General features: G+C 37.6%; 1 protein-coding gene across 1 annotated transcript in view; it reads left to right on the plus strand.

Moving 5' to 3' along the window:
- Window positions 1-27,776, plus strand: part of hmcn2 (hemicentin 2) — an 87,271-nt gene that overhangs the window by 45,225 nt on the left and 14,270 nt on the right. The window contains 39 exon segments of the mRNA XM_057356507.1: window positions 656-803; window positions 1,168-1,294; window positions 1,454-1,611; window positions 1,723-2,001; window positions 2,306-2,448; window positions 2,549-2,699; window positions 2,783-3,016; window positions 3,763-3,876; window positions 4,009-4,196; window positions 4,441-4,537; window positions 5,045-5,206; window positions 5,298-5,411; window positions 5,493-5,689; window positions 5,814-5,895; window positions 5,999-6,130; window positions 6,485-6,628; window positions 7,090-7,249; window positions 7,355-7,479; window positions 7,561-7,744; window positions 7,832-7,929; window positions 8,366-8,644; window positions 8,954-9,147; window positions 9,227-9,308; window positions 9,846-9,982; window positions 10,062-10,203; window positions 11,064-11,208; window positions 11,324-11,451; window positions 12,216-12,372; window positions 12,525-12,646; window positions 12,966-13,130; window positions 13,228-13,335; window positions 13,474-13,608; window positions 13,754-13,888; window positions 14,167-14,436; window positions 14,901-15,091; window positions 15,516-15,729; window positions 15,837-15,971; window positions 16,112-16,302; window positions 16,444-16,525. Coding sequence (XP_057212490.1) covers window positions 656-803; window positions 1,168-1,294; window positions 1,454-1,611; window positions 1,723-2,001; window positions 2,306-2,448; window positions 2,549-2,699; window positions 2,783-3,016; window positions 3,763-3,876; window positions 4,009-4,196; window positions 4,441-4,537; window positions 5,045-5,206; window positions 5,298-5,411; window positions 5,493-5,689; window positions 5,814-5,895; window positions 5,999-6,130; window positions 6,485-6,628; window positions 7,090-7,249; window positions 7,355-7,479; window positions 7,561-7,744; window positions 7,832-7,929; window positions 8,366-8,644; window positions 8,954-9,147; window positions 9,227-9,308; window positions 9,846-9,982; window positions 10,062-10,203; window positions 11,064-11,208; window positions 11,324-11,451; window positions 12,216-12,372; window positions 12,525-12,646; window positions 12,966-13,130; window positions 13,228-13,335; window positions 13,474-13,608; window positions 13,754-13,888; window positions 14,167-14,436; window positions 14,901-15,091; window positions 15,516-15,729; window positions 15,837-15,971; window positions 16,112-16,302; window positions 16,444-16,525 — 6,049 coding nt within the window.

The raw sequence follows: 27,776 nt of genomic DNA on the forward strand, positions 1-27,776 counted from the left end.
TGTTTTGTACAATGAAACTAAAACAAAAATGAACAGATGGATAAATCAGTAAAAATAAGAAAATTACACAATACACTTTAGCAAAAGTCAGTATATAATAAGAAAACCGGTATGCAATAAATTCAATAACTCTTTCCACAAACAGACATTTTTAATATTAATAAATGTTTTTATTTATACACTGTAAAAATGATTTGTTGTTTTTTGTTGTTTCAACTTAAAAAAATAAGTTACCTTGTTGCCTTAAAATTTTAAGTTAGTTCAACTTAAAAATATTAGTCAACACAACGAGTTTGCAACAAATTCATTAAGTGAACTAATATTTTTAAGTTGAACTAACTTAAAATTTTAAGGCAACAAGGTAACTTATTTTTTTAAGTAGAAACAACAAAAAAACAACAAATCATTTTTTACAGTGTATACGTTATTTATTTATATCTTTATGAGTGTATGAATGTCTGTAATAAAATAATTTATTCTAAAGGTAACAAATCAGACACTTGTACATACAAATTGATCTTTTATATTTATGTCCCTTTACTTTATTTCATGACGTCTCTATGGTACTGGTACCACAGTGCCATCTTGTGGTCCTGGAATGTTTAACAAGAGTTGGCCACTACTATTAAATCGATGACCTTCTCTCGTTTTACAGGTACTGGAGACTCCAGGGGTGTATCTGCAGAATGGGAAAAGGCTTTTAAAGATTTATCGTGTTCAGAATAATCACGCTGGCCGCTTTTCCTGTACTGTCCAGAACTCCGCTGGGGAGGCCAGGAGGGAGTACACTATTGAAGTACAAGGTGAAATACTGGCAGACAAGCTTTTTTTTTCATTTAAAGTAACCTTCAGGTACACGTGCTGTAGTCTAATAAATAATAGGACTCCGCTTGTGGCATTTGGCCCAAATACCTATAGTTTGTTTTCTACTTTATTATAAGCTGTTTTATGAGGTGTTGGAATGATTAAGTACATTTGAACATTTGGAAGAAATTAAGTGATTGTGTCTGGTAGCTTTTATAATTTATAATGGTATGTGACTGTGTTTTATAGTCACGTAGTACCATACTTACTGTACCATGTCCAAACATCTTTATAAATGGGTAATGCAAATGTCTTTATGTTTCAGTTTTGGTATTAATGTGTTGTTTGTATGTGTCTGTTTAGCCCCACCAGTGATTTCGGGCTCGTCTGGAGTGCAAGAACTGACCGTCATGGCAGGACAGCAAGTGGACATGCACTGCAAAGTTAGCGGTCGTCCTGTGCCTAAAGTTGAATGGACTCATGATGGAGAGTGAGTAGAGTCGGGATGTGTAGAAATACTGTCAAATTCAATTGTTGATGGTGGTAGCATTTCGCTAGATTTTTGTCAGATTCTCACAAATATAATTGTGATTGTTTGAGGTCATCGTGATTATTGTGCAGTTTAAATTCAACCCCTCCTCTTCCTCAGAGTTTTGTCACGTAACGGAGACCCTCATGTGGAATTTCTGGAAGAGGGGCAGGTGCTGAGAGTGAAGTCCGCCATGCCGAGAGATCGCGGCCTGTATAAGTGTGTGGCCAGTAACAACGCTGGCACTCAGACTCGCCAGTTCAGGCTGAACGTACAAGGTACACAATTTTCAAAACATCCACGTTTTCCATGAATATTACATTTATACATTTGGCAGACACTTTTATCTCCTACCAGTTAAGCTACATGAAAGCTATTTTACTTCACAGCTGCCCCCAGCATCCGTGACTCCAGTGAGAATTCAGAGGTAACTGTAGTTCTGGGCTTCCCGGCTGTTCTTCACTGTGAAGTGGAAGGCATCCCAGTTCCCACTATTACCTGGCTCAAGGACAACCAGCCTATCGTGTCCAGTCCCCAGCTCACATACACACAGGGTGGACAGGCTTTGCATGTGGCTGCGGCCCGTGGTGGTGACGCTGGCGCCTACACCTGCCGAGCAACCAATCCAGCTGGAACGGCGTATAGGCACCACACCCTTAGAATTCTGGGTAAGTGAATTATTTGCAAACTCTGTGTTCATGTCACTCAAAACCATGTGACTCTTTCTGAGAAATGTTTCAGTGGTCTATACAATGGAAGTCAATGGGGCCAGTGTTGTTTGTTTGTGTTGTTTTCTGTTCATTTGTTGATGTGCTAACTATTTTGAAAAACATTTTAATAAGAATTTTAAGTTTGAATCTCATCGACAGTAAAGAAAATGTAAGCAACAGTGCCCTCATTTTAATACATACAGTATTACTTTAATATGTTTGAATTGTGTTTTTTAAACTACACTGTATGCTCTTGGCTCAGTTCCTCCTCAGATCGAGGGTGATTCAACAACTCTCAATTTTGGTAGAAAACATGAAAAAGTGAAAATTAATGGAACCTTGACCCTGTCATGCCTCGCCAAGGGATTTCCAGAACCTGCCACACAGTGGTTTAAAGATGGACAGGTTTGCATATTTGTATATATTTTTTCTAAACAGCTGTTCAAGAATACAAATATATTAAATACGAGTTAAGTAACAAAAAATACACTCATATGTTTCACAGTTGTTAAATGAGAACACACACACCGGCCTTAGAGTGGACAGGCACATGCTCCACATCGAGAATGCCATGCTGTCCCATGAAGGCCAGTACACATGTGTGGTTACCAACACTGCTGGAGAGGACAATAGAGACTTCCATCTCATTATACAGGGTCAGCAATACACCCAAATACACACACACTCATGCTAATAAACATTAGTGCTCATGCTTCACTCTCAACTCTGTCTACCTCAGTTCCTCCCATCTTTCACCGTGTGGTAAATAGTGCTGCTGGGTTTACACTGGGCGAGAGGGAGGGCGATGAAGAGGACCCTGATGGCAATGAAGGGATGGTTGAAAGAAGGGAGGTGGTACTGGGACACTCCATCAGTCTGTCCTGCGAGAGCAATGCCATTCCACCTCCTAGACTCAGCTGGTATAGACAAGGGAGACAACTCACAAGCTCAGATGGAGTCGTGTTGTTACCTGGTGAGTGGACGGAAAGCTTCCTGTCTGTTTAGTGCACTTAGAGTCAGTAGTGTGTAATGAGGGATGTGGAATATAATACAATACAATACAATACAATATACAGTAAAATAAACAATATATTGTACATGTAATACAAATATGTAATCATTTAACCTAACTTTAACATATTTTTGAAATGCAGGTAAAACTGTCAAATTACAGTAATTTATAGTACAGTAAATTTACAAGCCGGTAAAAGCATGTCATTTTACTTCAGAAAAAAATATATTTAATTTTTTCTGCCGCCCCATCTGCTAAAATAGTACATTTTTTACAGGTATTTGTTTAAAGTGATAATTTAATCATGACATCGAGGCACATAAAGTTTGGAAATTCAAATCTACTACAACAGTGGTTCTCAAACTTTTCAGATCAAGTACCACCTTTAATAAAAATAGTTGTTTCAAGTACCACTTAATGACCGCCATAGAAAATCACATGAATAAACACTTTTTTATTTACTGGCTGTTTTCAAACTAATTTTACGAATTTATACTGTTTTAATAACACATTTTTCACGTTATTTTGAAATACGGTCAAAAACCATCAATTTACAGAAAAAGACAGAAAATTAAAAAGAAAAACAGCAAACCATGTAATTTTACAGGAAAAACGGTCATTTTACGTTATACAGCCCCAGCTGTCAATTTTTATGGAATTGTTTTACAGTGTAAAAGTATAAATTACTTAACTTTTCTGTTTTAAAGGAGGTCAAGTCCTGCAGATCCCACGTGTCCAGCTTGAGGATGCTGGGAGATACACATGCCAGGCTGTGAATGAAGCTGGAGAGGACCAAATGCATTACGACCTGGATGTGCTGGGTAAGAAAGTCAAAGTAACAATTAGGCAGATCTCAAAGTTCATTCCAACAAATAACCATCAATTTGTCAGATTTACTACCAAGGATAGTGTATGATCTGAATAAAAATGACTTACTTATGCATTTTATACAGTTCCCCCTGTAATTGATGGCCAGGCTGATGAGTTTATGCAGGACGTGGCTGCTGTGGTCAATTCCACTGTATCACTGCGCTGTGATGTCACAGGAAACCCAACTCCATCTGTTTCCTGGCTTAAAGATGGTCTGCCACTTTACAGCACCCCTGATCTTCAGATTCTGGAGGATGGGAAACTACTGGAGGTGATGATCGTGACTTGATGTCTGTAATCCCCGCAACCATTAAATGTTTCCCTTATTAAGCATTAGCTCTTTTATTAGAATTCTATTGATAAATTAGCAACTAGTCGAGCATTGTGCTGGCAACGAAACAGTCATGGGTTTAATTTCTATTGGAATTGACTCACTATAAGCCAATTTGGATAACAGTGTCTGGCAAACATAAATGGATCTTAAATTATTCCTCAAAAGTTGTCATTCTCTGTAGATCCTGAATGTGCAGGTGTCTGACACGGCCAGTTATCAATGTGTAGCTGAAAATAAAGCCGGAACTGTCGAGAGACTCTACAGCCTGTCTGTTCAAGGTAGGATAAAAAGAATATGTTTTCATTACGTTAAAGGTCCAATGTATGAAATTTAGCAGCATCTAGTTTACGAATTGCAACGAACACTCACTCCACCCCCTCTCCCCTTCCTTTCGAAGCACTATGGTGGCTGACACAGAACTAAGAAGTCACCATGTTTTTACTTCTTTGCCGAAGAAGATAACGTATTTACGAAACGCGCTCTAGAAAACAGTTTGTCCGTTTAGGGCTACTGTAGAAACAACATGACGAATTCCATGCAAGGCGACCCGCAGTGTATGTACAAATAGAAATAGCTCATTCTAAGGTAATAAAAATATAACTCTTCATTATGTACCTCCGAAGACATAGCCTATAGTTACAGTATGTATATTATATTGCATTTCTGTCAATAGATCCTCCAAAGAATTTTACACTGGACCTTTAACAAATGGCTTGGCTACCTCAATACATCATTTGAAATACAATGCTGTATCTAATAAATATTCTTTTATGTGTCACTTTTAGTTCCACCAAGGATAGTAGGCAGCCAAGAGGAGGATTTACATGTGGTGGAGGGTCACATGATCTCTCTGCTGTGTGATGTCCAGGCATATCCACCTGCTGACATCATATGGACCAAAGATGGTCAATTGCTGGAGTTTACCAGCGGCATTCACATACTACCAGGTGACCTGCTGTCTAAATATAACTCACGGTTTATAAATGATGCTTTGTGAAGAGTTTATGTACAATAAATGTGACATCATTCTGTCCAAAGGTGGTCAGATGCTGCAGCTGCACAGGGCTGGACAGCAGGACGCGGGCCAGTATGTCTGCACAGCCACAAACTCAGCCGGACAAGACCAGAAAAGCATTGTGCTTACAGTCTATGGTCAGTGTAGTTTAATAATAAAAGTTTACTGTAGATTTTATTTTAACTTCTTTCAGTTAACATTTTGATCTTTATTTCTAGATCTGCCTACACTTGTACCACGTCTAGACACAGAGTCAGAGGTCATGACACCTCAGGTAGGGTCCTCAATGGTTCTGCGCTGTAAGGCCCGTGGCATCCCTGAACCGGAGGTCACATGGTATCGTAATGGGCACCAGCTGGCTGCTGGGAATGGTTTAAGAATACAACGCCAGCAACTGGAAATAGTCGGGGTGCAGGTGAGCAATAGCGTACTTTCAAACTAGGTGGTCCACTTAAACAAATAAGACTAAGCTAGTCTTTTTATAGTCATTACATTGTTTACACCTTTGTGCACATTGGACACTTTTTTGACTTCTTTAGGTGGCTGATGGAGGGGTGTACACCTGTAAGGTGTCCAATATTGCTGGCCAAGTAGATCGCACATTTAGAGTAACAGTGCATGGTGAGTTGTTTTCTAGTTCCATAAACACAGTATACAGAAATACCTTTCAACATGAACACTATTATGCATTTACAGATATGAATTCTTTATATTACTTTTTTAGTGCCTCCCGTGATGGAGGGCCCTCTCCACGAGATCGTCACACAGAACCTGGGCTCTCACATCACCCTCATTTGTGAGGTCTCTGGTGTACCTGTACCCAGCATCTCCTGGCTTAAAGATGGCTCTCCTGTTGGTCAGTAAAATACCACACATTTGTCTATAACATGTTGTAAATATAAGTGTCACGTAACGCTCGTTGCCAAGTATGCACCAGAGACCAAGGAGTAGTCAAGAGAGTCTTTTAATAATCCAACAGGTTATACCGCACAGGACCACAGCATATATATTAGACGAGACCTGACAAAGACTAACAAACAGAACAGGCTATATATACTGTGATGGCTGGCAGGTGTGTTGATTACAGATCTGGTGCAGGTGATGAGCAGTGGGGAATTCTGGGAGATGTAGTGCACTGGAGATGACTGATGACAGGGGAACCGTGACAATAAGATCTTGTTAATAGAAATGTATGTTTTTTTGTGTGTAGAAAGCAGTTTGCGGTGGAACTGGTCAATGAGAGGAAACAGGCTTGAATTAGGCCCTCTGCAGCTGTCTCACGCGGGCACTTACACCTGCATAGCCAAAAACAGTGAAGGACAGACACAAAAAGACTATTTACTTACTGTACAAGGTAAACCTGCCTTAAAGTGACAGTTCACCCAAAAATAAAAATCCTGCCATCATTGACTCACCCTCGAGTTGTTCCAAATCTGCATAAATGTCATTGTTCTGATGAACACAGAGAAGGATATTTCTTGTAACCAAACAGTTCATTGACAACCATAGTGGAATTTTTTGTTTTTATTTCTTTGTTCTGTTGAACACAACCATTGTTTCACTACCATTGTCATTTTTCCTACTATGGTAATCAATGGTGGCCAAGAACTGTTTGGTTACAAGCATTCGTCCAAATATCTTTCTCTGTGTTCATCGGAACAAAGAAATGTCTACAGATTTGGAACAGCTCGAGTGTGAGTAAATGATGACACAATTTTTTTTTTGAGTGAACTGTTCCTTTAAATCACAGATCTATGCTTCTGTGTGTGTGGTTTGTGAAACTCTAGCTAACTACATTTATTTGTCCGCCACCAGCATCACCCACTATTATAGATTCTGGCCACCCATCAGAGGTCAGCGCACCTGTGGGGGAGGAGCTAACTCTTGAATGTCGGGTGATGGGTACGTCCACTCCTAAAATAAGCTGGTTGAGGAATGGAATAACCCTTGAGAAAGGCAACACAGAGCATATAGAGTAAGACATTAAACCCATTTTTTATATAAAATAAAATGGCGATTGTCTTAATATTTTTCATTTTTCTACTTGAATAAACTGTTGTTATATGTTGATGTGTTACAGTATCTCACCAGATGGCAGCACTCTAACACTTTTAAATATAAAGCCAGATGACTCAGGAACATACACGTGTCTGGCTGTCAGCTCAGCTGGACAAGATAGCAAGATCTATATGTTATTCGTATCAGGTAAGATAAACTTTGCGTATTTTTATCATACACAATACAAATCTGTAAATCTATTTGAATCCTTTTTTCGTATTATTTCAGTTCCTCCCTCTATTATCGGAGAGACCAGCGTCCCCCGTCAGGTTCACACCACTCAACACAGTGTGGTCACACTGGAGTGTAAAGCCACTGGAAACCCCCAACCTCAAATCAGCTGGATGAGGGACGGTCACCCTTTACTCCTGTCGCCTCGCATCCGCCTCCTTTCTGCAGATTCTGTTCTCAGGTCAGTTGCACACAAGTATGTTGTATTTTCTGGTAATACAGATGTTACTTTAGATCGATGAAATATTGTATCCTTGTGTTGGTACAGGATTTCACCGGTGCAGCTGTCTGATTCAGGCATCTATACCTGTGTGGCACGTAGCCATGCTGGACTGGCTGAGCTCAACTTTGACCTCCAAGTGCAAGGTAAAGCGAAGCATCAGATTTGATCTATTCATTTACTTACGGAAGAATTGCAATGCAGATGTTAACAAATACTAAATCCAAACCCCTTTATTTAAAGGGATAGTTCACGCAAAAATGAAAATTCTGTCATCTTTTACTTACCCTCAGATTGTTCAAAATCTACAGTAAATTTCTTTGTTCTGCTGAACACAAAGGAAGACAATTGGAAGAATGTCAGTAACCAAACAGATCTCATCCCCCGTTGACTCCCATAGTATTTATTTTCCTTACTATGGCAGTAAATGGGGGATGAGATCTGTTTGGGTAGTGACATTCTTCCAAATATCCACCTTTGTGTCCCTTTGTGTTATGTTTGTTGTTACTCGCTTTACAAACACAAAACACTTCAGCTTTGAGCTAATATTGAGCTCATGTCTTTCGATTGTTGTTTTTGCAGCTCCTCCCGCTGTGGAGCGCACCGAACCCACAGAACAAGTAGCTGTGGTCCAGGGCTCCTCAGTAACACTGACCTGTGAAGCTCGTGGTGTACCCCCTCCCACCCTCTCCTGGCTGAAAGATGGTCTACCGCTCTCACTGCACCGGAACCTCCTGCTGGATGGACAGGAAACTCGCTTCCTGCTCTCTGATGTGGGTGCCAGTGATGGAGGCCTCTACAGCTGTGTTGCAAGCAACCAAGCAGGAAGCAGCACCAAGACCTTCAACCTGACCGTGCTGGGTATTTCCTTTTACCATGGATTTTGTTTTGAAACTATGCAGATTATGCCATGAGCTCGCAAGTTACAAAGGAATAGTGCTGCGTTGTATCCGCTCATTGTAGCAGCCAGGGAAAATTACATGAACATGTTAATTGTAGAGTAATTCAAGCTCAGAGGAAAACGTTATTTTGTAATTTCTCAATATCACTGAATGATCACAATGTTAGTGATCAATTGATGCTGTTCTAAGCAGGTCTTTTTAGTAGGTAGGTATTTTTATTCAAATAATTAGATTTATCTGTTTGCCTTATCTATTTTACACACGCTAGAACCCCCCAAGATCTCTGGCTCTTCATCTCCAAATGAGCTGCTGGTTGCTGTAGACAGTGTGCTGGAGCTGGAGTGCATCGCTACCGGTCAGCCCCCTCCAAACCTCAGCTGGCTAAAAGATGGACGCCCCCTACAGAACAACATGGAAATAATACAGAGAGATGGCCAGCTTCTCAGGATCAACAAAGTTCAGGTAGGTAGATATTTAGCTTGTTTTCTATACATATATATATGTATTGCATTGTATATTGTCATTATATGAAACACTGTAGGTGGAGGAAGCAGGGCTGTATACCTGCCTTGCCACTAGCCCAGCAGGAGAAGACAGCAGAAACCACTGGGTGCGCATTCAACGTGAGTAAACCTAGACTTGATCATGGCTATTTGTATTAGGAATTGTAACTAGTCTACCATATGCTAGTGAAAACTGGTCTTTTAAAGGTCCAGTGTGTAATTTTTGGAGGATCTATTGACAGAAATGCAATATAATATACATAACTATGTCTTCAGAGGTGTATAAAGACCTTACATAATGAAGCGTTATGTTTTTATTACCTTAGAATGAGCTATTATTATCTACATACACCGTGGGTCCCCTTGCATGGAATTCTCCATGTTGTTTCTACAGTAGCCCTAAACGGACAAACTGCTCTACAGAGCGCGTTTCATAAATACGTTATCTCCTTCGGCAAAGAAGTGAAAACGTGACATCATCTTCGTTCTGTGTCAGCCACCATAGTGCTTCAAAAGGGAGGGGTGGAGTGGAGTGAGACGTTGGATGCAATTCATAACCTCACCACTAGAATCCGCTAAATTGAATGCACTGGTCTTTTAACAAATTATTAGCAGTATTCTACAGTTGCATCATTTTTGTTGTCTAATCACTTTCAGTTCCTCCCACTCTGCTTGGCTCAAATGACATCAGAACTGTGTCTGTACCGGCCAAAGGTCACTTGACACTTGAATGTCAAACCGACGGTGACCCTCCACCAGAGATTGAGTGGTACAAGGATGATGTCAAACTACAGGTGAGGGTGGATTCATAAAGGACATATTTTTTTATTGCATGATAAAAACCTCATGCCTTGGCTGTCCTGTCTCTTTTAGTTGGGAGGTCGAATTCAGACCATTGCCGGTGGACAGTATCTGGAAATTGAAGATGTCAGGACCCACGACAGTGGACAGTACAACTGAGTGGTTACAAACATGGCTGGTAGCACCAGTCTGTTCTTCACTGTAGAGATTATCTGTAAGTTACATCTTAAAGGGATAGTTCACCCAGAACTAAAAATTCTGTCTCATTCTGTTAGCCCATGTTAAGCCATGTGGACTTTTTCATCACAATCTCAGAGCAAAAACGTAACTATTTTACAGGGTGGCTAATTTTGGCTTATTCGTATGAATTCGTACGATCTTGCTTTCGCACCAGTGATGTTGGGTTTAGGGGCGGGGTTAGGGGTGGGCCTTCAGTATTGTTTTTTCTTGTAATCGTACGTTTTTGTATGATTCACAATGCACAAATTCATACCATTAAGCCACCTAGTAAAATAGTTACGGATTCCCATGAGATCACGATGGCTTTTAGCAAAGGGTGGGCAAGCTTTTGTAAAATTTAAATTTGTATCTAAGATTTTCAAATAACAAATAATAATCAAATAAAATTTTTGTTTACACAGTTATCATATGGCTTCAAAGGTCTTAGAATATAGCGCACAAGTGATCACTAGACTATATAATGTTTCTTCCCCAAAATTCATACAGGTTTGGAAATGTATTGAGGTCCAAATTTTTGGCCAATTAATCTCACTCAAAGTATGAATGCAGGAAGGAAGAGAGAGAGTTTGTGAGACACATTGGCTCTTAAGACTAAATGTTAGATGCAAAACCATCACCTGCTGTACTATGACCAGATGCTTCCACTTATTTTTTATGACATTATCATTTGTGTAGTATTAACAGACATCAATTATGATTATTAATATCGTCTATTCAGACAGTCCTAGTCCAAATATTTACTTTTGGGTGAACTATTCCTTTAATACCAGCTGTTTCTATGGGTCTTTATGGGCACTTTACAAGCAAAACAACCACTCACTTATGTTTATATAGTGCCTCCAGTCATCAGACCAGGCAGCTCACTGATCATAGCACATGTGAATCAGGATGCTGTGATGCCCTGTGAGGTGGAGGAAGGCCTTTCTTCCTCTGTTTCATGGAGGAAGGATGGAGGCCCAGTTCCACTTCATAATGGCAGGTAAGTTTGAACCTGAAACACTGATAAATATACAACAGCATTTAGGAAATATTATGAATTATTCCAGTTTATTGGGCGTTTTCACTTACATAATTCGGTCTCTGTTGGCACACAGATTAACATTGCTGTCAGAAGGCTCTTTGCGCATCGAGTCGGTGCAGCTGTCTGATGCAGGTCGGTACTACTGCAGTGTGTCGAACCAGGCAGGATCAGATCATCGTGGCATGGACCTGAAAGTTTACGGTATTGCAAAACGATGGGTCATTCTTCATTGCACTAAAGAGTCATCTTGTGATTTTGAGATCTTAACATCAGAAAACGTTTATTTCTATTATTAATTTATCATGTGTGGAAGATTTGTCAAAGTACTGTTACCAAAAAAGAAACGCAATAGTTCACCCAAAAATGAAAATTCTGTCATCATTTACTCACCCTCTTGTCATTTCAAACCCATGTGACTTTCTTTCTTTCACAGAACACAAAAGCAGATATTTTGAAGAATGCTGTTAACCGGCACCCATTCAATTGCATTGGTTACAATAGAAGTGAATGGGTGCCATCAGTTACCAAATTTCTACAAACTACCTTGGTTATGGCTAGAAGGGATACAGCTACCTCCACTGGGCATGCACACTTCAATACCGCATAAGTTAATTACTATTTTTTTCTTATTGTTAGGTTAGGTTTAGAGTTGGGGGTGTAGGCATTAACAAATGCCATTTATTGTAATTTTATGGCAAGATTTTGCATCACTTCCGGCCATGGCTGTATCCCTTCTAGCCACAAAAAATATCTCTGATTGTGTTCTGCAGAAGAAAGACAGTCATACAGGTTTGAAATGACACAAATGTGAGTAAACAATGACAGAATTTTCCATTTTTGGGTGAATTATCCCTTTAAGAAGTGTTTATTATTTTCAATTTTATAATGAGTTTTAATGGGTGAATTTATGACATGAGCAATATTATATCACATTACTTTTAATATGTCTTCATTTGTTATTCCAGTTGGACCCTCGATCAGCCCAGGCCCCTTTAATGTAACAGTGGTCATGGGTCAGAGAGCAGTTTTGAGTTGTGAGAGCACAGGTATACCTGCTCCTCAGGTGAGCTGGAAGCGGAACGGTACGCCCCTCAATGTGGATCTTCAGTCTGGTGCCTACAGGTTTGAACACTAAATGTTCCTTTTAACCTATGGATGATCATTGTGTATTCAAAATATAGGAATATTAGAGTTCATGTGATTTCAAAGCAGACCAAATTTGCAGATACAGTAGGCAGTTGTGTAGTAGTAAGTGATATGGTTTTGTTTTGAAGATTAATGTCATCTGGCTCTCTGATCATTACCTCCCCATCTGATGAGGATGAGGGCTACTTTGAGTGCACGGTGACCAATGAAGTTGGGGAAGAGCGAAGGGTCATAGAGGTCATTCTGCAAGGTCTGACATCCAAAAATAAAATCATTTATTGACCCTTGTGTCGTTCAAGACCTGTATATGACTCTTTGTTTTGTGGAACACAAAAGAAGATCTTTTGAGAAATGTCTCAGTGGTTTTGTGTCATACAATGGAAGTCAATGGAGGCCAATGTTGTTTGGTTACCAACATTCTTCAAATAATCTTCTTTTGTGCTTTGCAGAAGTAAGAAAGTCATACAGGTTTGAAATGACAGGTTTGAGTAAATGATGACATGTTTTCTTGGACCCGTGTGCAAGTGCTCATGTGCTCATGGCATGCATGTTTTCCCAATGGGTTTCAGTTCCTCCTGCAATTAAAGACGATGTCAGCAGTGTTACAGCTGTTAAAATGTCCCCTGTCGTGTTGCCGTGTCACGCAACGGGCCGTCCAGAGCCCATCGTCAGCTGGAACAAGAACTGGATGCAGCTGGGTGCTCGAGGGGGCAGTTACCGTGTACTGCCCACAGGTGAGCCTGCCACAGACCCCCATAAACTGCTCCAACTATTATCATAATATTACTATATCTATGCAGTATTTATTATCATTTCTCTGTTGTGGTGTAGGTGCTCTTGAGATCCTGGCAGCTACACCAAGTCATGCTGGCAAATACACTTGTTCTGCACGTAACTCAGTTGGAGTGGCTTACAAACACATTACTCTTACTGTCCAGGGTAAGATGTGAAATTTATACTACTGTAGTCTTTCAAACAAGTTTAACATTACCTTTCACATGAATATGATTATAGATAACACAGGTCTTGACCAAAAATATTTTTTGTTTACTTTTGTGTGTCTGTTTGGATTGTTAGAGCCCCCAGAGATCAGGCCCATGACAGAGGAGGTTCAGGTGGTCTTACATCATTCTGTGGTTCTGCCCTGTGAAGTGCATGGATTTCCCAGGCCCACAATTACATGGCAACGGGAAGGTGTTCCCGTGGCAACAGGTTGGTTTAGTAATGGACTTAAATGGTGCAAAAAATATTAGACTTGAATTGAACTGAATGATTTATAGTGACCACATAATAGAGGCATAATGGAAGAATAAGAGCCAAACAAAACTACGTTGTTATCGTTTTGACTGTTTTTCAGGTCATAGACTGGCGGTACTTTCCAATGGAGCGTTGAAGTTTTCGCGGGTCACTCTTGGGGACGCTGGGACATATCAGTGCCTTGCACAGAATGAAGCAGGCACGGCTATGGGAAGGACCAACCTAGTTTTGCAAGGTACATGGGTTTTTTTAAAATAAAAGTAGACCTTACAATGGATTTGGTCTTTACTAAGACTAAAATAACAAAACAAAAATGAAAAATATTATGGACCTCAAAAGATCAATATAGCAAATGATTTTCTCCACATTAAGAAAAGGAAACAAAATGAGTGCATGTTTTATAAACAGCACACATAGTAGAATATTCTGTAGGTGCTACTTGGTATTTCTTTAGAATACTCAATAAAGTGAGAAAAGGAATTTCACTTTGTCTCTTACAATTTTGGGTGACAGTTCCTCCGGTGCTGTCTGTACCTCGTCTGGAGTACACAGCAGTTCTCGGTCAGCTGGTCAGTATGGAGTGCACTGCTGATGGTCAACCAAAGCCAGATGTGACCTGGCACAGGGAGCGTAGGCCCGTGGTGGAAGGTGCCCACCTGAGACTCTTCTCCAATGGCACCCTGCACATCACCAGCACTCAGCGTAGTGATGCGGGCATCTACACCTGCTCAGCCCGAAACAATGTTGGTAGAGCCAGCCAGGACATCAGACTGGTTCTGCAAAGTGAGATTTACACAAGATGAAAGGAGCCATTGTTGATCGTTAAAATAGAGCCCATAGTGTAACCCTTTCATTGCTTGGGCTTGGGCCCGTCATCGCTGCTTGCAGCTATATTTTTATATTGATTCTGTCAATATTTATTCAGCCTCATTCCATTCAAGCCTGTATGTGATTCTTTCTTATGTGGAACGCAAAATAAGATATTTTGAGAAATTTGTGATTTGTGTCCATACAATGGAAGTCAATGGGGGCCAGTGTTGTTTGGTTACCAACGTTCTTCAAAATATATTCTTTTGTGTTCTCCAGAAAAGAGAAAGCCCTACAGGTTTGGAATGACATGAGGGTCAGTAAAAGATCAAAGAATGCACATTTTTTAAAGGGATAGTTCACGCAAAAAAGAAAATTCTTTGCAGCCATTTTGCAGCCACATTTAGTACATAAATATCTGTATGTGTCTCTCTTCTTAGCCCCACCCATAATTTCTGTAGGTCAGTCCGAGATGTCCGTCATCCAAGGATTTCAAGCACTGTTGCCATGTGCAGCACAGGGTCTTCCAGAGCCCAGGGTGAGCTGGGAGAAACAGGGGGTCCCTGTGCCCAACCTACCAGGCAAATTCACTCTGCTGAGGTCTGGAGAACTCATTATCGAAAGGGCAGAGGTCAGTCTGGGCTACATGTTTACAAAACATTTTATGAATTATATAAAAATGCCCTTGAACATGTGCATTAAAATAATGCCCTTGTGATTTGCTATATTAGTTTATACTGTACATACAATACATCTTTATTTATATAGCACAATTTAAAAACAACCGGGGTTGACCAAAGTGCTTTACAACAATGAAAAAAAGTACAGCGACAATGCTTAATTAAAACTTATATTAGTATTAAAAACACCAAAGCTATAAAGTGGTGTGGCATTAAAAGCCTATCACAAATATCATGGGACGATGAAAGCCATTGAAAACAAAAAAGTCTTTAAGTTGGATTTAAAGACAGATAGGGTCTGAGCAGTTCTAGTATGATAGGGAAGGTTGTTCCATAATAGTGGAACAATAATTGTTCCATAATCTTTATGTGCAGACTGGTGATGCAGGTGTCTTCACCTGTGTGGCTACTAACACTGCTGGGACAGCCCGACGTGACATTCACCTGTCAGTCAACATGAGACCTGCTTTTAAAGAGCTACCTGGAGATGTGACACTGAATAAAGGTCAAAGTCTCACTCTTTCCTGCCATGCTCAGGGTACACCACCCCCTACAGTATCCTGGACAGCTAACAACCGGCCCTATACAGGTACAGCCATGAATAGTCCTTCTGTTGTTTCCTCCAAAGTTCATCTATATGACATGACTTGACATTGTCCATTGCACCATGTGAATGTTTTCATCTTCTGTCTGTAGGTGTGAGTGTTGATGGATCTGGTAGAAGCTCATTGATTATCGAGAACGTCACTGTAAGTGATGGTGGGACTTACGTCTGCATTGCAGAGAACGCTGTGGGTTCCATACGGACGCTCTCATTTGTACGTGTTAGAGGTATGTATTCTTTGATGGTATTCAGCTTCTGTATATCTTCGGACTGTTTGATGTTTAATCCTGTTTTTATTGTATCACAGTAAAAAAATCGTATAACTGCTGTTGTAGTATTTTTTAAGCACACCTGTTTGTCTTTGCAGAACCTCCAGTGCTTAGAGGGGAAGCCCGCACCTCTCAGACTGTAGTTCAGGGAAAAGCAGCTATGCTGGATTGTGCTGTTAGCGGAGACCCCGTCCCCTCCCTACGCTGGCATAAAGACGGACAGCCCTTGCTTGGCTCTTTGAGGTTTCATCCCCTCCGCAATGGCTCTCTGGCTCTTTACAGTGCCACGGTAGGAATTTCTTATGCAGGTCAACAATGCTTTGTAAAAGTATGTAAGATATACATAAGGCTTTTCAAAACAGCCCATTACTACAAGTTGTTCTGATAGAAAGGTTTGTGTGCAAGTTTAATGTGTGTTTGTGTTTTCCAGATTGGAGACTCAGGAGACTACAAATGTGTTGCCGAGAGTGAGGCTGGTGTTGCAGAAAGAACAATATCCCTGAAAGTGCAAGGTAAAATTATTATTTTAGGGTCCCTGTTATGTGTATCCAGAATTTTCATTTTATTGGGGACCACACAAATAAAAATAAAGTATTACCTGTATATCAATCTGCATTACAGCTTGGAGCATAAACTATATTACAGTACTTAAGAAAAACTGGTAATTTCCATTTATTTTTGGGTGAAACAATTTACATTAACCAGTAAGTTTTAAATGAAATATACTGTTTAAATTGGGTAAATTAAATTTAATATAGCTTTTATTTTTGTGATATTTACTAAGCCACTGGATAATTTTAGAGTGTTGATAATTATAAATAATATAGTTAACTGATATTATTGATAATACATTTTATTATAGCAACAGGCCATATGTGTACAAATGGGTGTTTGAAGACCCCCAATGGTCCGTGGCGTAATTGCAGGGGGTCCATAGAACCCTTTAAAAATGTTTTAGGTTATTATCATGCATTCAGGGTTTGGAATTCACACCCACCAGATGCAGATAAAAATCAACTGTGTCGGCTATTGCAGCCAAAGTAATTGCCAAATTGACTGGTTACTTGTATTCATAAATCATGTTCACTCACTTTTCATTGAAGGTTCATGTAAACCAAATCATATTTAATATAGCCTATTGCGCAGCTTCTGCGCATTTCTGACTCAAACATACCCGTCATGTGGCGTCATTTCGAGCAGTCGGACATATCAGCACCGCGAGAGAGAGTTGACTGCTCTCTTTGCTTTTGAATTGCTCTTGCAGTATATGCCAGGTGGTTCTGCGCACCGCCGCATAAAGTCAAACAAGCCTATTTTCATGGAAGCACCACGCATTTCCATATTCATGAGCTTAGTCACCATGAAACGGAAGTTGCGATTAACTTCTTTTGCTTATCGCTTAACATTTTTAAAAATGTAGGACGGGGCTTTATTTTGCCTTTCCCTTTTTGATTGGTTTGTTATAAGTTGGGCCTGGAGGGGAGGGCTAAAAATGCTTAGCCATTGGACAGTCAGCATAGTCCTACCGCTTTTTTGTTGCTGATGTCATGTGGTGAAGAGTTGTTGTTTAAAGGGGGAGAGGAGCTTAATGTTTTTGATTAAAGATTATGAGTGCAAATGAATTTTGAGTGCACGGATAAATCATTTATAATAATCACTGCAACACTGTGTATTTGAGTGACTGGTTGACAGACATTTGACAGGTGGGGTCATAAATCAATCAAACTTTTGACACAAGGTGTATGATTATACTACTGTCCACTCCTGATAGAAGTTGAAAACTGTTTTTTATTGAACAATGGATAGCTTCTATATCATGTTGGTAAATCTATGATTGTTTTCTTGTTTTTAATCATTTTCTACACATTAAACATTATATAATGGTTACTCACACCAACCATTACTGATCAGTTACTGTTATGAGTAACCATTATATAATGTTTAATGTGTAGAAAATGATTAAAAACAAGAAAACAATCATAGATTGTTTACCATATCTTAAGTTGTTCTCCTCACTGTAAACCCGAATAAGTTTTGAGTTTGTTGTACTGTTGTTGACTCCTTTTAATTTTGAACAATTTTAAGTAAGCAAAACTAGTACGTTTTGAGTTTGTTGTACTATTGTTGACTCCTTTTAATTTTGAACATTTAGCAAAGTAACTTTTTTATTTACAGCTAAATAAATGAAAGGTGTTAAGACAACCTAAACAGTTCAGCTGCATCAACAATTAACAAACAGCCTTCACAGAGAGTGATGCAACACGCACACACGCACACACGCACACGCACACGCACACACGCACACGCACACACACACACGACTGCTATTGCACAACATAAGCACCACTCTTCTGAACGATGGTAACCCCAAAAGTCAAAAATACAACAAACTCTTCTAAATAGCCAAGATAAATGAACATTCATCATTAACAAGGCTTTTTCCTTTCTAAAAACTCATAAAATAACACTTCATTTCAAAATTTACTTTCCTAATGCAGTCTCACACAAAGCATGCTGGGAACTGAATTTCATTCTCAACAAATCGTCTTGAATTAACTTGTTGAAATTAAGTTAAACTAACTCAAAAGTAAGAATTAGTTACAGGAACTCAAAACATTTAAGTTAGGATTTTTTTTGGATAAAATTAAGTTTACACTACTTAAACTGTTTAATTTCTTTGAACATTCGGGTTTACAGTGCTTTTGTAAACCTTTTGTATAGTTTCAACATTTGCGTTTAGTCAGTACTAAGTTGTCAGGATTTACACTTACGTCTTTTAGAAGTTGTTTTGTTTGTCACTGTTTTGTGAATATTTACAAATGACATGCCTTTTGTTTAGAGTAATCTGATGTGATTTGTCAGTTATACGTTTGTTAGCTTCATTACATGTTTTTACTATACCTAACGAATGAAACCGATGGCCGGCATTTCAACTGCTAGCCAGTAAATCTAGGACAGCTTTTTCATTTTCTGACGTAAACTACAGAAAGTGATAACACAGACATGGTTATTTTATTATGTAAAGTTTCTCATTTTAACTTTTTTTCATAATGTTTTCGTGAGTATTTTTTTTCAGCGTTATTTTCTTACTTTACCACTTCTTAGTTATAATTAGTTGCATGGTTACTTCTTTTCCGTTTTTAGTTATACTTGTTCAGATGACCTTTGTTTTAAAGTAGTTCTAAAAATCAAATTCTTAAGTTTTGACCTGTTCATTGTTTTGAGTTCTTGTTCAATTGTCTCATTTCCCTCACTGATTTATCCAAAATGTCTCACTTTCATGCTGGTAAGATCAGCTGTTTTCTCATAGTTCAAGCCATGTTTTAGGGTTGATGTATATGATTGCTTTGATTTAATATAAAAAACGTATTTACATCCAAAATCTTTTTCATCTTAATGTCTCCATTTATTTTATTACACATCTAGTATTTTTGCTACTGTGTATGTATGTTTATTCTTACACATTGTCAATTGTCAATATTTGGCACAAAATGTGCATGCAGTCCCTATGAGCTAAATATGAGGTCGCTATGCTGTAGATCAGTTGTATTTTACTAAACAAAGCATCTGTTCACAGCTTGATTTAGGAAAGTTGTTTAAAGTGTCAAATATCAGGCAGAAAACCCTGTTTGCTTGGAATATACCCACATACAAATTACTAAATGTAATTTGCTTACTAGAATTACATCAATTGTCAACACAATACTTTTTACATTTTCCATGAAAGTCCTACTTGCTTATTAACATGCAAATTGGTTGTATATTAGTATGTTTAAAGCACATATTAATGCTTTATTCTGCATTGCCTTATTCTACATTCCTTAATCCTACCCAATACCTAAACCTAAAAACTACCTTATAAGCAGTAGGAGTTTATTGAGGAAAAAGTCATAGTTAATAGTTAGTAAATAGTGAGAATTGGTACCTATTCTAAAGTGAGACGTAGTAGTCTTATAAGCAGTTTTTATGGCATTTATAACAGCAAATAAAGGAAATATATTTATTTTGTCCTGATTCCAGAAACTAATGAAAACGAACTATCTTCCAATGCAGTGTGCAAAAATCAAAGCAATCATATACATCAACCCTAAAACATGGCTTGAACTATGAGAAAACAGCTGATCTTACCAGCATTAAAGCGAGAAATTTTGGATAAATCAGTGAGGGAAATGAGACAATTGAACAAGAACTCAAAACAATGAACAGGTCAAAACTTAAGAATTTGATTTTTAGAACTATTTAAAACAAAGGTCATCCGAACAAGTATGACTAAAAACGGAAAAGAAGTAACCACGCAACTAATTATAACTAAGAAGTGGTAAACGGAGAACAACTTAAGATATGTAAAAAATGTGTGTGACATTCACATGGTGAGGATACAAACTCGTGCAGTAAAAGAGGTATGTTTTGTATATGTCAAAAAGTTTTGAGCAAAACTGTTGATAGTGAGAGATCCACGTGGCGTACATGTTGTGTATTTGAGGGTATAGTATTAGGATTAAATCACATACTCTTTTCCTAATGCATATCTATATAATCGGACAACATGGTAACACAAAACGTATATTCATCCTTCAAGTAATTAGCTATTTATCAACTGATTCATTTACTGAAGCACTGGTTTATAGAGATGTTAATAGTGTATCTATATGACTAAACCCATCCTTACCTCAAGTAACATGTAAGATTTGGGTTGGGTAATGCACATGGAGTTAGCATTTGTTGCTGCAGGTCTACACCAGTGAAAGACATAAAGTGTAGGTCAATTAAAATGCTACTGATATGCATGTTTTGCCAGTACTTAGAGCAATCAAGAAAAGAAGATGAAAAGACCAAAACATTTGTCTAAATAAGATCAAACTAGGCTAAAAACTAGAGGTAACATCCAATCTTTTAAATGAAGAACTTTCTAAAAGCTGAAACCAGAGCACATCTATCTTGGGAGCTCTATATGTTTATTAAACATTTAAAACACCATTTACAGCATTACACAAGACACAATGTCTGCATAAGTTCCCCATTTTCCTGCATGCTATAGCCATTTTTAGTTTATTTGTACGTTTGTTAGAAGTTTAAGTCTAGATTTTTACATGTAAAAGATATTCTTAAATGTAACTACATTTTACCACTTACGTGTAATTCACAATCCAGCACACAATCTATCAGATCTGTCTGTAAAAAGACATAAAAAGCATTTTACACATACAGAAAAATACAGTGGTACTTATAATACTTGCAGAGGGGGCTTCTCTTGCTATTATTTTTAATACGTTCAGTTGGTTTGTGTCAGAAAATAAAAGTATATTAAATACATGTTTTGAGGGAAAAGCAACCATAAAAGGCTGACACTTAAATAAAACAAGCCCAGTTGATTCAGCTTAAACTTTGTTCGTGTAAAGTTTAGATCTGAAGCAAACTGTTAAAAAACATTTAACCATTTGTTTAACACTCATAATAAAATAAAAACCATTCAAATAATGTAAAACAGAAACACTCACTGTTTAGACTTCTTGGGTTTCTTTGCTATCAGATGTAAAACACGAACTAATGGCAATGAAGAGGTTTGAAACTAAAAAGAAACAGTGAGTGTTTCTGTTTTACATTACTTGAATGGTTTTTATTTTATTATGAGTGTTACCATGTTGTCCGATTATATAGATATGCATTAGGAAAAGAGTGTGTGATTTAATCCTAATACTATACCCTCAAATACACAACATGTACGCAACGTGGATCTCTCACTATCAGAGTCATTCTATAATTAGGAGTACATTTCATAACAACCTATAAGTGAAAAAATCAGTGTGTTTTTTTGCTAAATATTCTACTTGTTTCCATAATATATCACTAGCCGGGTTTCCATCCAAAGTTGCGAATTTAGCTTATGCGCATATTGGAATATCGCTGTCATGGCTCTGCCTCTATTAGTCATGTTTTTCTTGGTCCTGCTGCGGCAGAGCCATGGCAAAGCCTTTGGTTATGTGTGGAGAGAAACATATTATTGTCCTTTTGACAATAATATGCGTTCTCTCCAGTGTCTCTTCATTGGCCCCGCCCCTCTCGTTTCCTGTATTGTTTCCCCGGCCGTGTTTGATTACCCTCACCTGCCCTGTGTCGTTATCCTTCGTTTGTCTCTCCTATTTAATGCCCTCTTGTTTCTTTGTCCTGTGCTGGTGTATTGTATATGGTGCCGTCGAGTGTATTTGATGTAGCACGTGTTTGCTGTGTTCCTGTGGTCCTGTGAAAACCCCCAGTCAAGTCGAGTTTAGTAAGTCTTTAGTTTAGCTTTTGTCTAGTGTTGTTTATTTCTAGTCTAGTCTTAGTTAGTCTACGTCCTGTCTGCTTCCTGTTATCTTGTTTTCTTGTTTATATCCCCATCGTGGGTGTTTTGTTTTGTACCTTTTGTTTTTTTGTCATTAAATATATAAATCTGTTAACCCCTGAACTGCTGCCTGCATTTGGGTTCTTCAGCCACGCCCGAGCGTGACAATCGCATAAAACATGTTCGAATAAGCACCGTTTCCATCCAAATAGTCAACCGTCACTTCCTAACAAACTGCCACTAAATATCAGTAAGAAAAGTAAGAAAAGCCACTGAATATAATGATTTTCATATAGAATAATACTTGCGCAAGCCGACGATTACGAAACACAATAAATGCGGTGCTTTTGTGGAGGCCTGCTGTTCGGGAAACACAGTCGTGACAGTTCTAAGAGGCAATTACAGAAATACTTTGACGACTTTGCTCAGGCATTTAAGAATGAGCATAACAACATTACTGATGCTGTGTAACAAGATCAGTACTCTGGTTAGTCAGGTTACGCTTTCTCATAGTGCAATTACGTGACTTTTTGGAGGAATTTATTTGGCAAATGCGTTTCGATATCTCATTATTCGCATTAACCCTTTTTCGCAAAGATGAAAAACCACCTCAAGCGAGCGTAAAAACTTTTTAGCGAATTAAGGGTTTTTAATTAGAAATTTGGCGTTTCCATCACTCGTTTCTGATGCGAAACTTCAAAATGCGAATAAAACCAGAGTGATGGAAACCCGCTTACTGGAATGTGCAAAATTCATTAATTGGCAAGCTTAAACTCAAATGATAACTTAAATATTTAAATCAAAATAAACATCTGATTCGTTATTTTGTCAAATGTGTTACAGACAAAAGTTGTGTCATAGAAGACATGAATGAAATACTAAGCATTTGATAAAACATTTGTTTGCCAGTTCTTTAGTATATTCTTCAGTGTGTTTGTGGTTGTTTGTCTAACTGCTTTGAAAATATGAATTTTGAGCTGGATAATTGATATTCTGTGGGATAGTATCATCAAGGATGATTTTTTTCTACATTAATCCACATTACGTTGAGTTTAGAGTTATTCAACATTATTATGTCAGACCTTGCTCTCTAAAAATGTCCCCCATCATTTTTATTACAGTTCAGCCAACATTTAAACAAATTATGGCACAAAAATCCCACGTAACACAGTTGACAACAAAGTAACACAGTTGACAACAAAGTAACACAGTTGACGGGAAGCATTAGGAAAAGAAGAGAGAAACCTTGCTTTATGATAAAAACTTTATTTTGATAACAAATCTACAATCTGTCAGATGCAATTAAGGCATGCCACTTTTCTCGTTGTTTCTTTAAATATGCAGCCCTTTTCTCAGGATCAGCATCACGCCGAGCCCTGTACTGGTGCTGCTTCTCGGCAGCAGATAACCTCATCTCGCTAGACCAGAAATGACTCTGTTTTGAAATAGTGTGTAGCATAATTGATAGGGCTAAAATTACATATGTCATCAGGAAACTGTCATTTCAAATCACTGAAACATATCAAAATGATCCATGCAATTATTGTTTGTTAATATGAGTAGGCTATAGGGGTAGAATGGAAAATATCTATAATGATGTCGTTAAGTCTAGCTAGAGTGTAAGGATTTATTCAGTGTATGGATAATATTGTTGAGTTAATCCCTGTATCATTCAAAATTTTAATAACAATAGTTGAAAAATGGTTTCAGATCAGATGACTTCTTCCCTGATAAGTATAAATCAAATCATGCATTTATGTAATTACTACCTTATTACACTTTTAATATATTATCATTTAATTTCTGTGTAGTAACAATTTAATCAAGTTAATGTTTTTTAATCGATGGACTTAATAAGCATAAACCCAGTAAACCCTTACAACATTGTCAACCGTGTTATTCCCTGTCAACTGTGTTACACTTGATGGGTAACATAGTTGACATTTCCTCCATTTTAGGCCCATTTTAGGCTCTACAGACCTTAAACATGTCACCATATGACCTTGATCAACTTATATTTCTATGTACTTTCTTTACATTTTGTTGATTATAACATGTAAGGTAAATACACAAGAAAATGTTGATAACATAGTTGATGAACAATTAATCCACTCCATATGCAGACAATCATTTTGATGAAATATTGAAGAGGAGGAGTTGAAATTTACCACACTGTCTTCAGAATTCCTGACAAAAAGGGCATGGTATCACACATTGTTGCTTATTTGAATTTGGAGCAAACCATTGCTGATTTATAGGGGTTATATAAATGGGTAACATAGTTGACAAAGCTTTATCGGACACACACAAAGTGAATAATTTTATGTTTATTAAAGATTCAAATAGTTTTAAAAACACCTTTATCATGTTTTAATGATTATTTTGAACAAATAATGATGAAAATAATATACACAAACATGTCTTCTAGAGTTAATTTTGAAGAGCAAACTTGAAATGTATGATATCGGACAGCACAAAAACTGCAAATTCCAGTATATAATTTGCATTTTTTGCTAAATAAATTAAAGAACTTGCTAACTTTCTTTATTAAAAAAAAGAGAAATATCACCTAATATAAAATTGGTCATTGCTTGAAATGAATATTTTAGTCAAATTGATAAATACACCCCATGTACCCGTAATTATAGAATCACTCATCAACAGTTTTGCTCAAAACTTTTTGACATACAAAACATACCTGTTTTACTGCACGAGTTTGTATCCTCACCATGTGAATGTCACACACATTTTTTTTTTACATATCTTAAGTTGTTCTCCTCACTGTAAACCCGAATAAGTTTTGAGTTTGTTGTACTGTTGTTGACTCCTTTTAATTTTGAACAATTTTAAGTAAGCAAAACTAGTACGTTTTGAGTTTGTTGTACTATTGTTGACTCCTTTTAATTTTGAACATTTAGCAAAGTAACTTTTTTTATTTACAGCTAAATAAATGAAAGGTCTTAAGACAACCTAAACAGTTCAGCTGCATCAACAATTAACAAACAGCCTTCACAGAGAGTGATGCAACACACACGACTGCTATTGCACCTCCCACAACCTAAGCATAAGCACCACTCTTCTGAACGATGGTAACCCCAAAAGTCAAAAATACAACAAACTCTTCTAAATATCCAAGATAAATGAACATTCATCATTAACAAGGCTTTTTCCTTTCTAAAAACTCATAAAATAACACTTCATTTCAAAATTTACTTTCCTAACGCAGTCTCACGCAAAGCATGCTGGGAACTGAATTTCATTCTCAACAAATCATCTTGAATTAACTTGTTGAAATTAAGTTAAACTAACTCAAAAGTAAGAATTAGTTACAGGAACTCAAAACATTTAAGTTAGGAATTTTTTTGGATAAAATTAAGTTTACACTACTTAAACTGTTTAATTTCTTTGAACATTCGGGTTTACAGTGCTTTTGTAAACCTTTTGTATAGTTTCAACATTTGCGTTTAGTCAGTACTAAGTTGTCAGGCTTTACACTTACGTCTTTTAGAAGTTGTTTTGTTTGTCACTGTTTTGTGAATATTTACAAATGACATGCCTTTTGTTTAGAGTAATCTGATGTGATTTGTCAGTTATACGTTTGTTAGCTTCATTACATGTTTTTACTATACCTAACGAATGAAACCGATGGCCGGCATTTCAACTGCTAGCCAGTAAATCTAGGACAGCTTTTTCATTTTCTGACGTAAACTACAGAAAGTGATAACACAGACATGGTTATTTTATTATGTAAAGTTTCTCATTTTAACTTTTTTTCATAATGTTTTCGTGAGTATTTTTTTTCAGCTTTATTTTATTACTTTACCACTTCTTAGTTATAATTAGTTGCGTGGTTACTTCTTTTCCGTTTTTAGTTATACTTGTTCGGATGACCTTTGTTTTAAAGTAGTTCTAAAAATCAAATTCTTAAGTTTTGACCTGTTCATTGTTTTGAGTTCTTGTTCAATTGTCTCATTTCCCTCACTGATTTATCCAAAATTTCTCGCTTTAATGCTGGTAAGATCAGCTGTTTTCTCATAGTTCAAGCCATGTTTTAGGGTTGATGTATATGATTGTATATGAATGTATATGACATGTATATTGATGTATATGAATGTATATGACATTATTATTCTGAGGTTATATGGCCATTTGTATAAAATGCTAACGTTACCGTTTCAACAAAACAGTTGTTTGGTAAACATTGAAAAAGTGGAAACATTGAAAATGTTGAATTATCTTACCAGTCTAGCAGAAAACAGGCAACTTCGGCGTCGCCTTGAAAACATTTGTCTTTCAACAGTGCCTTCCATCTGGTAATAGATACACCGATGTTTATCCTGGATTTCTGCCGCCGTTTGTCTCTAATTCGTCTGGCAGCATCACGTTTGCGCTTCTTTGATGACGGAGATTCACGCGCTGTCGGCTCTTGTGCACAATCCTCCATTTTATCAAAACTTCTAAGACAGAACAATCAGTTGCTTCAGCTAGACGACGATTACTCCTCCTCCTCTCCGTACTACGACTTACTACTTTGTGCGTCTTCAACTCAGTGATGACGCAAGCTGCGTCTAAAAACACACACGAAGACCAACATATACGAAACGCGCTCTGTAGAGCTCTTTGTCCGTTAGAGCTTACTGTACAAAACATGGCTGCGCAACATAACAAATTCCATGTAGATAGGCCCGCTCCCTATGTAGATACAACTGGTTTATTCTAAGGTAATAAAAACATAACTTTTCATTACGTAAGGTTTTTATACACATCTAAAGACACAGTTTTGTATGTTATATTGCATTTCTGTTAATAGATCATACAAAACATCCCGCACTGTACCTTTAAGCTGTGAAAAGTGGATGCGGGGGTGTTTGAGTCCCCCAAAAAACCCTTCAACCTATTACCATAAACACATCCTTAGCTACAACTCCTTTAACAGAAGCTACAATTAAAACCCCACCGTTGTGATGCGAAGAAGTTATTTGACTGTTCTACATTTTTAAAGAATACGGTAATCAATCTTGAATTTTGAAATGAGTGCTAAACAATTGTATTTTGACCTAGGGTTAGAAATAAACTAGGGGATAGTACTTTCCTTCATGTAGATCTTGAGATATCATCTGAAACTAAACATTTATTAAATAAAACAGTGTAGAACTAAACAAAATGAAGATGAAGATATTTACTAGTTTTTTTCTTATTCCTGGTTTTAAAACGTTTAACCCATGTGGGACATGTTTGATTTTTAATGCCAAAAAGATCAAATAGAGTCATTAACACAAACATTAAAGATTTTCCTTCACACCAGATCGTAGACACCCATCCATGCAGAAGGAAATCAAGACATGGTAAAAACCATAAATGAAATCTTTTACAACTCTTATTCACTAAAACTTCGTCAGAGCATTTTGCAATATGTTTAACAACATATGGTTACACTCATC

This window comes from Triplophysa rosa, linkage group LG17 (assembly GCF_024868665.1).
Source record: "Triplophysa rosa linkage group LG17, Trosa_1v2, whole genome shotgun sequence".
NCBI classification, from domain to species: domain Eukaryota; kingdom Metazoa; phylum Chordata; class Actinopteri; order Cypriniformes; family Nemacheilidae; genus Triplophysa; species Triplophysa rosa.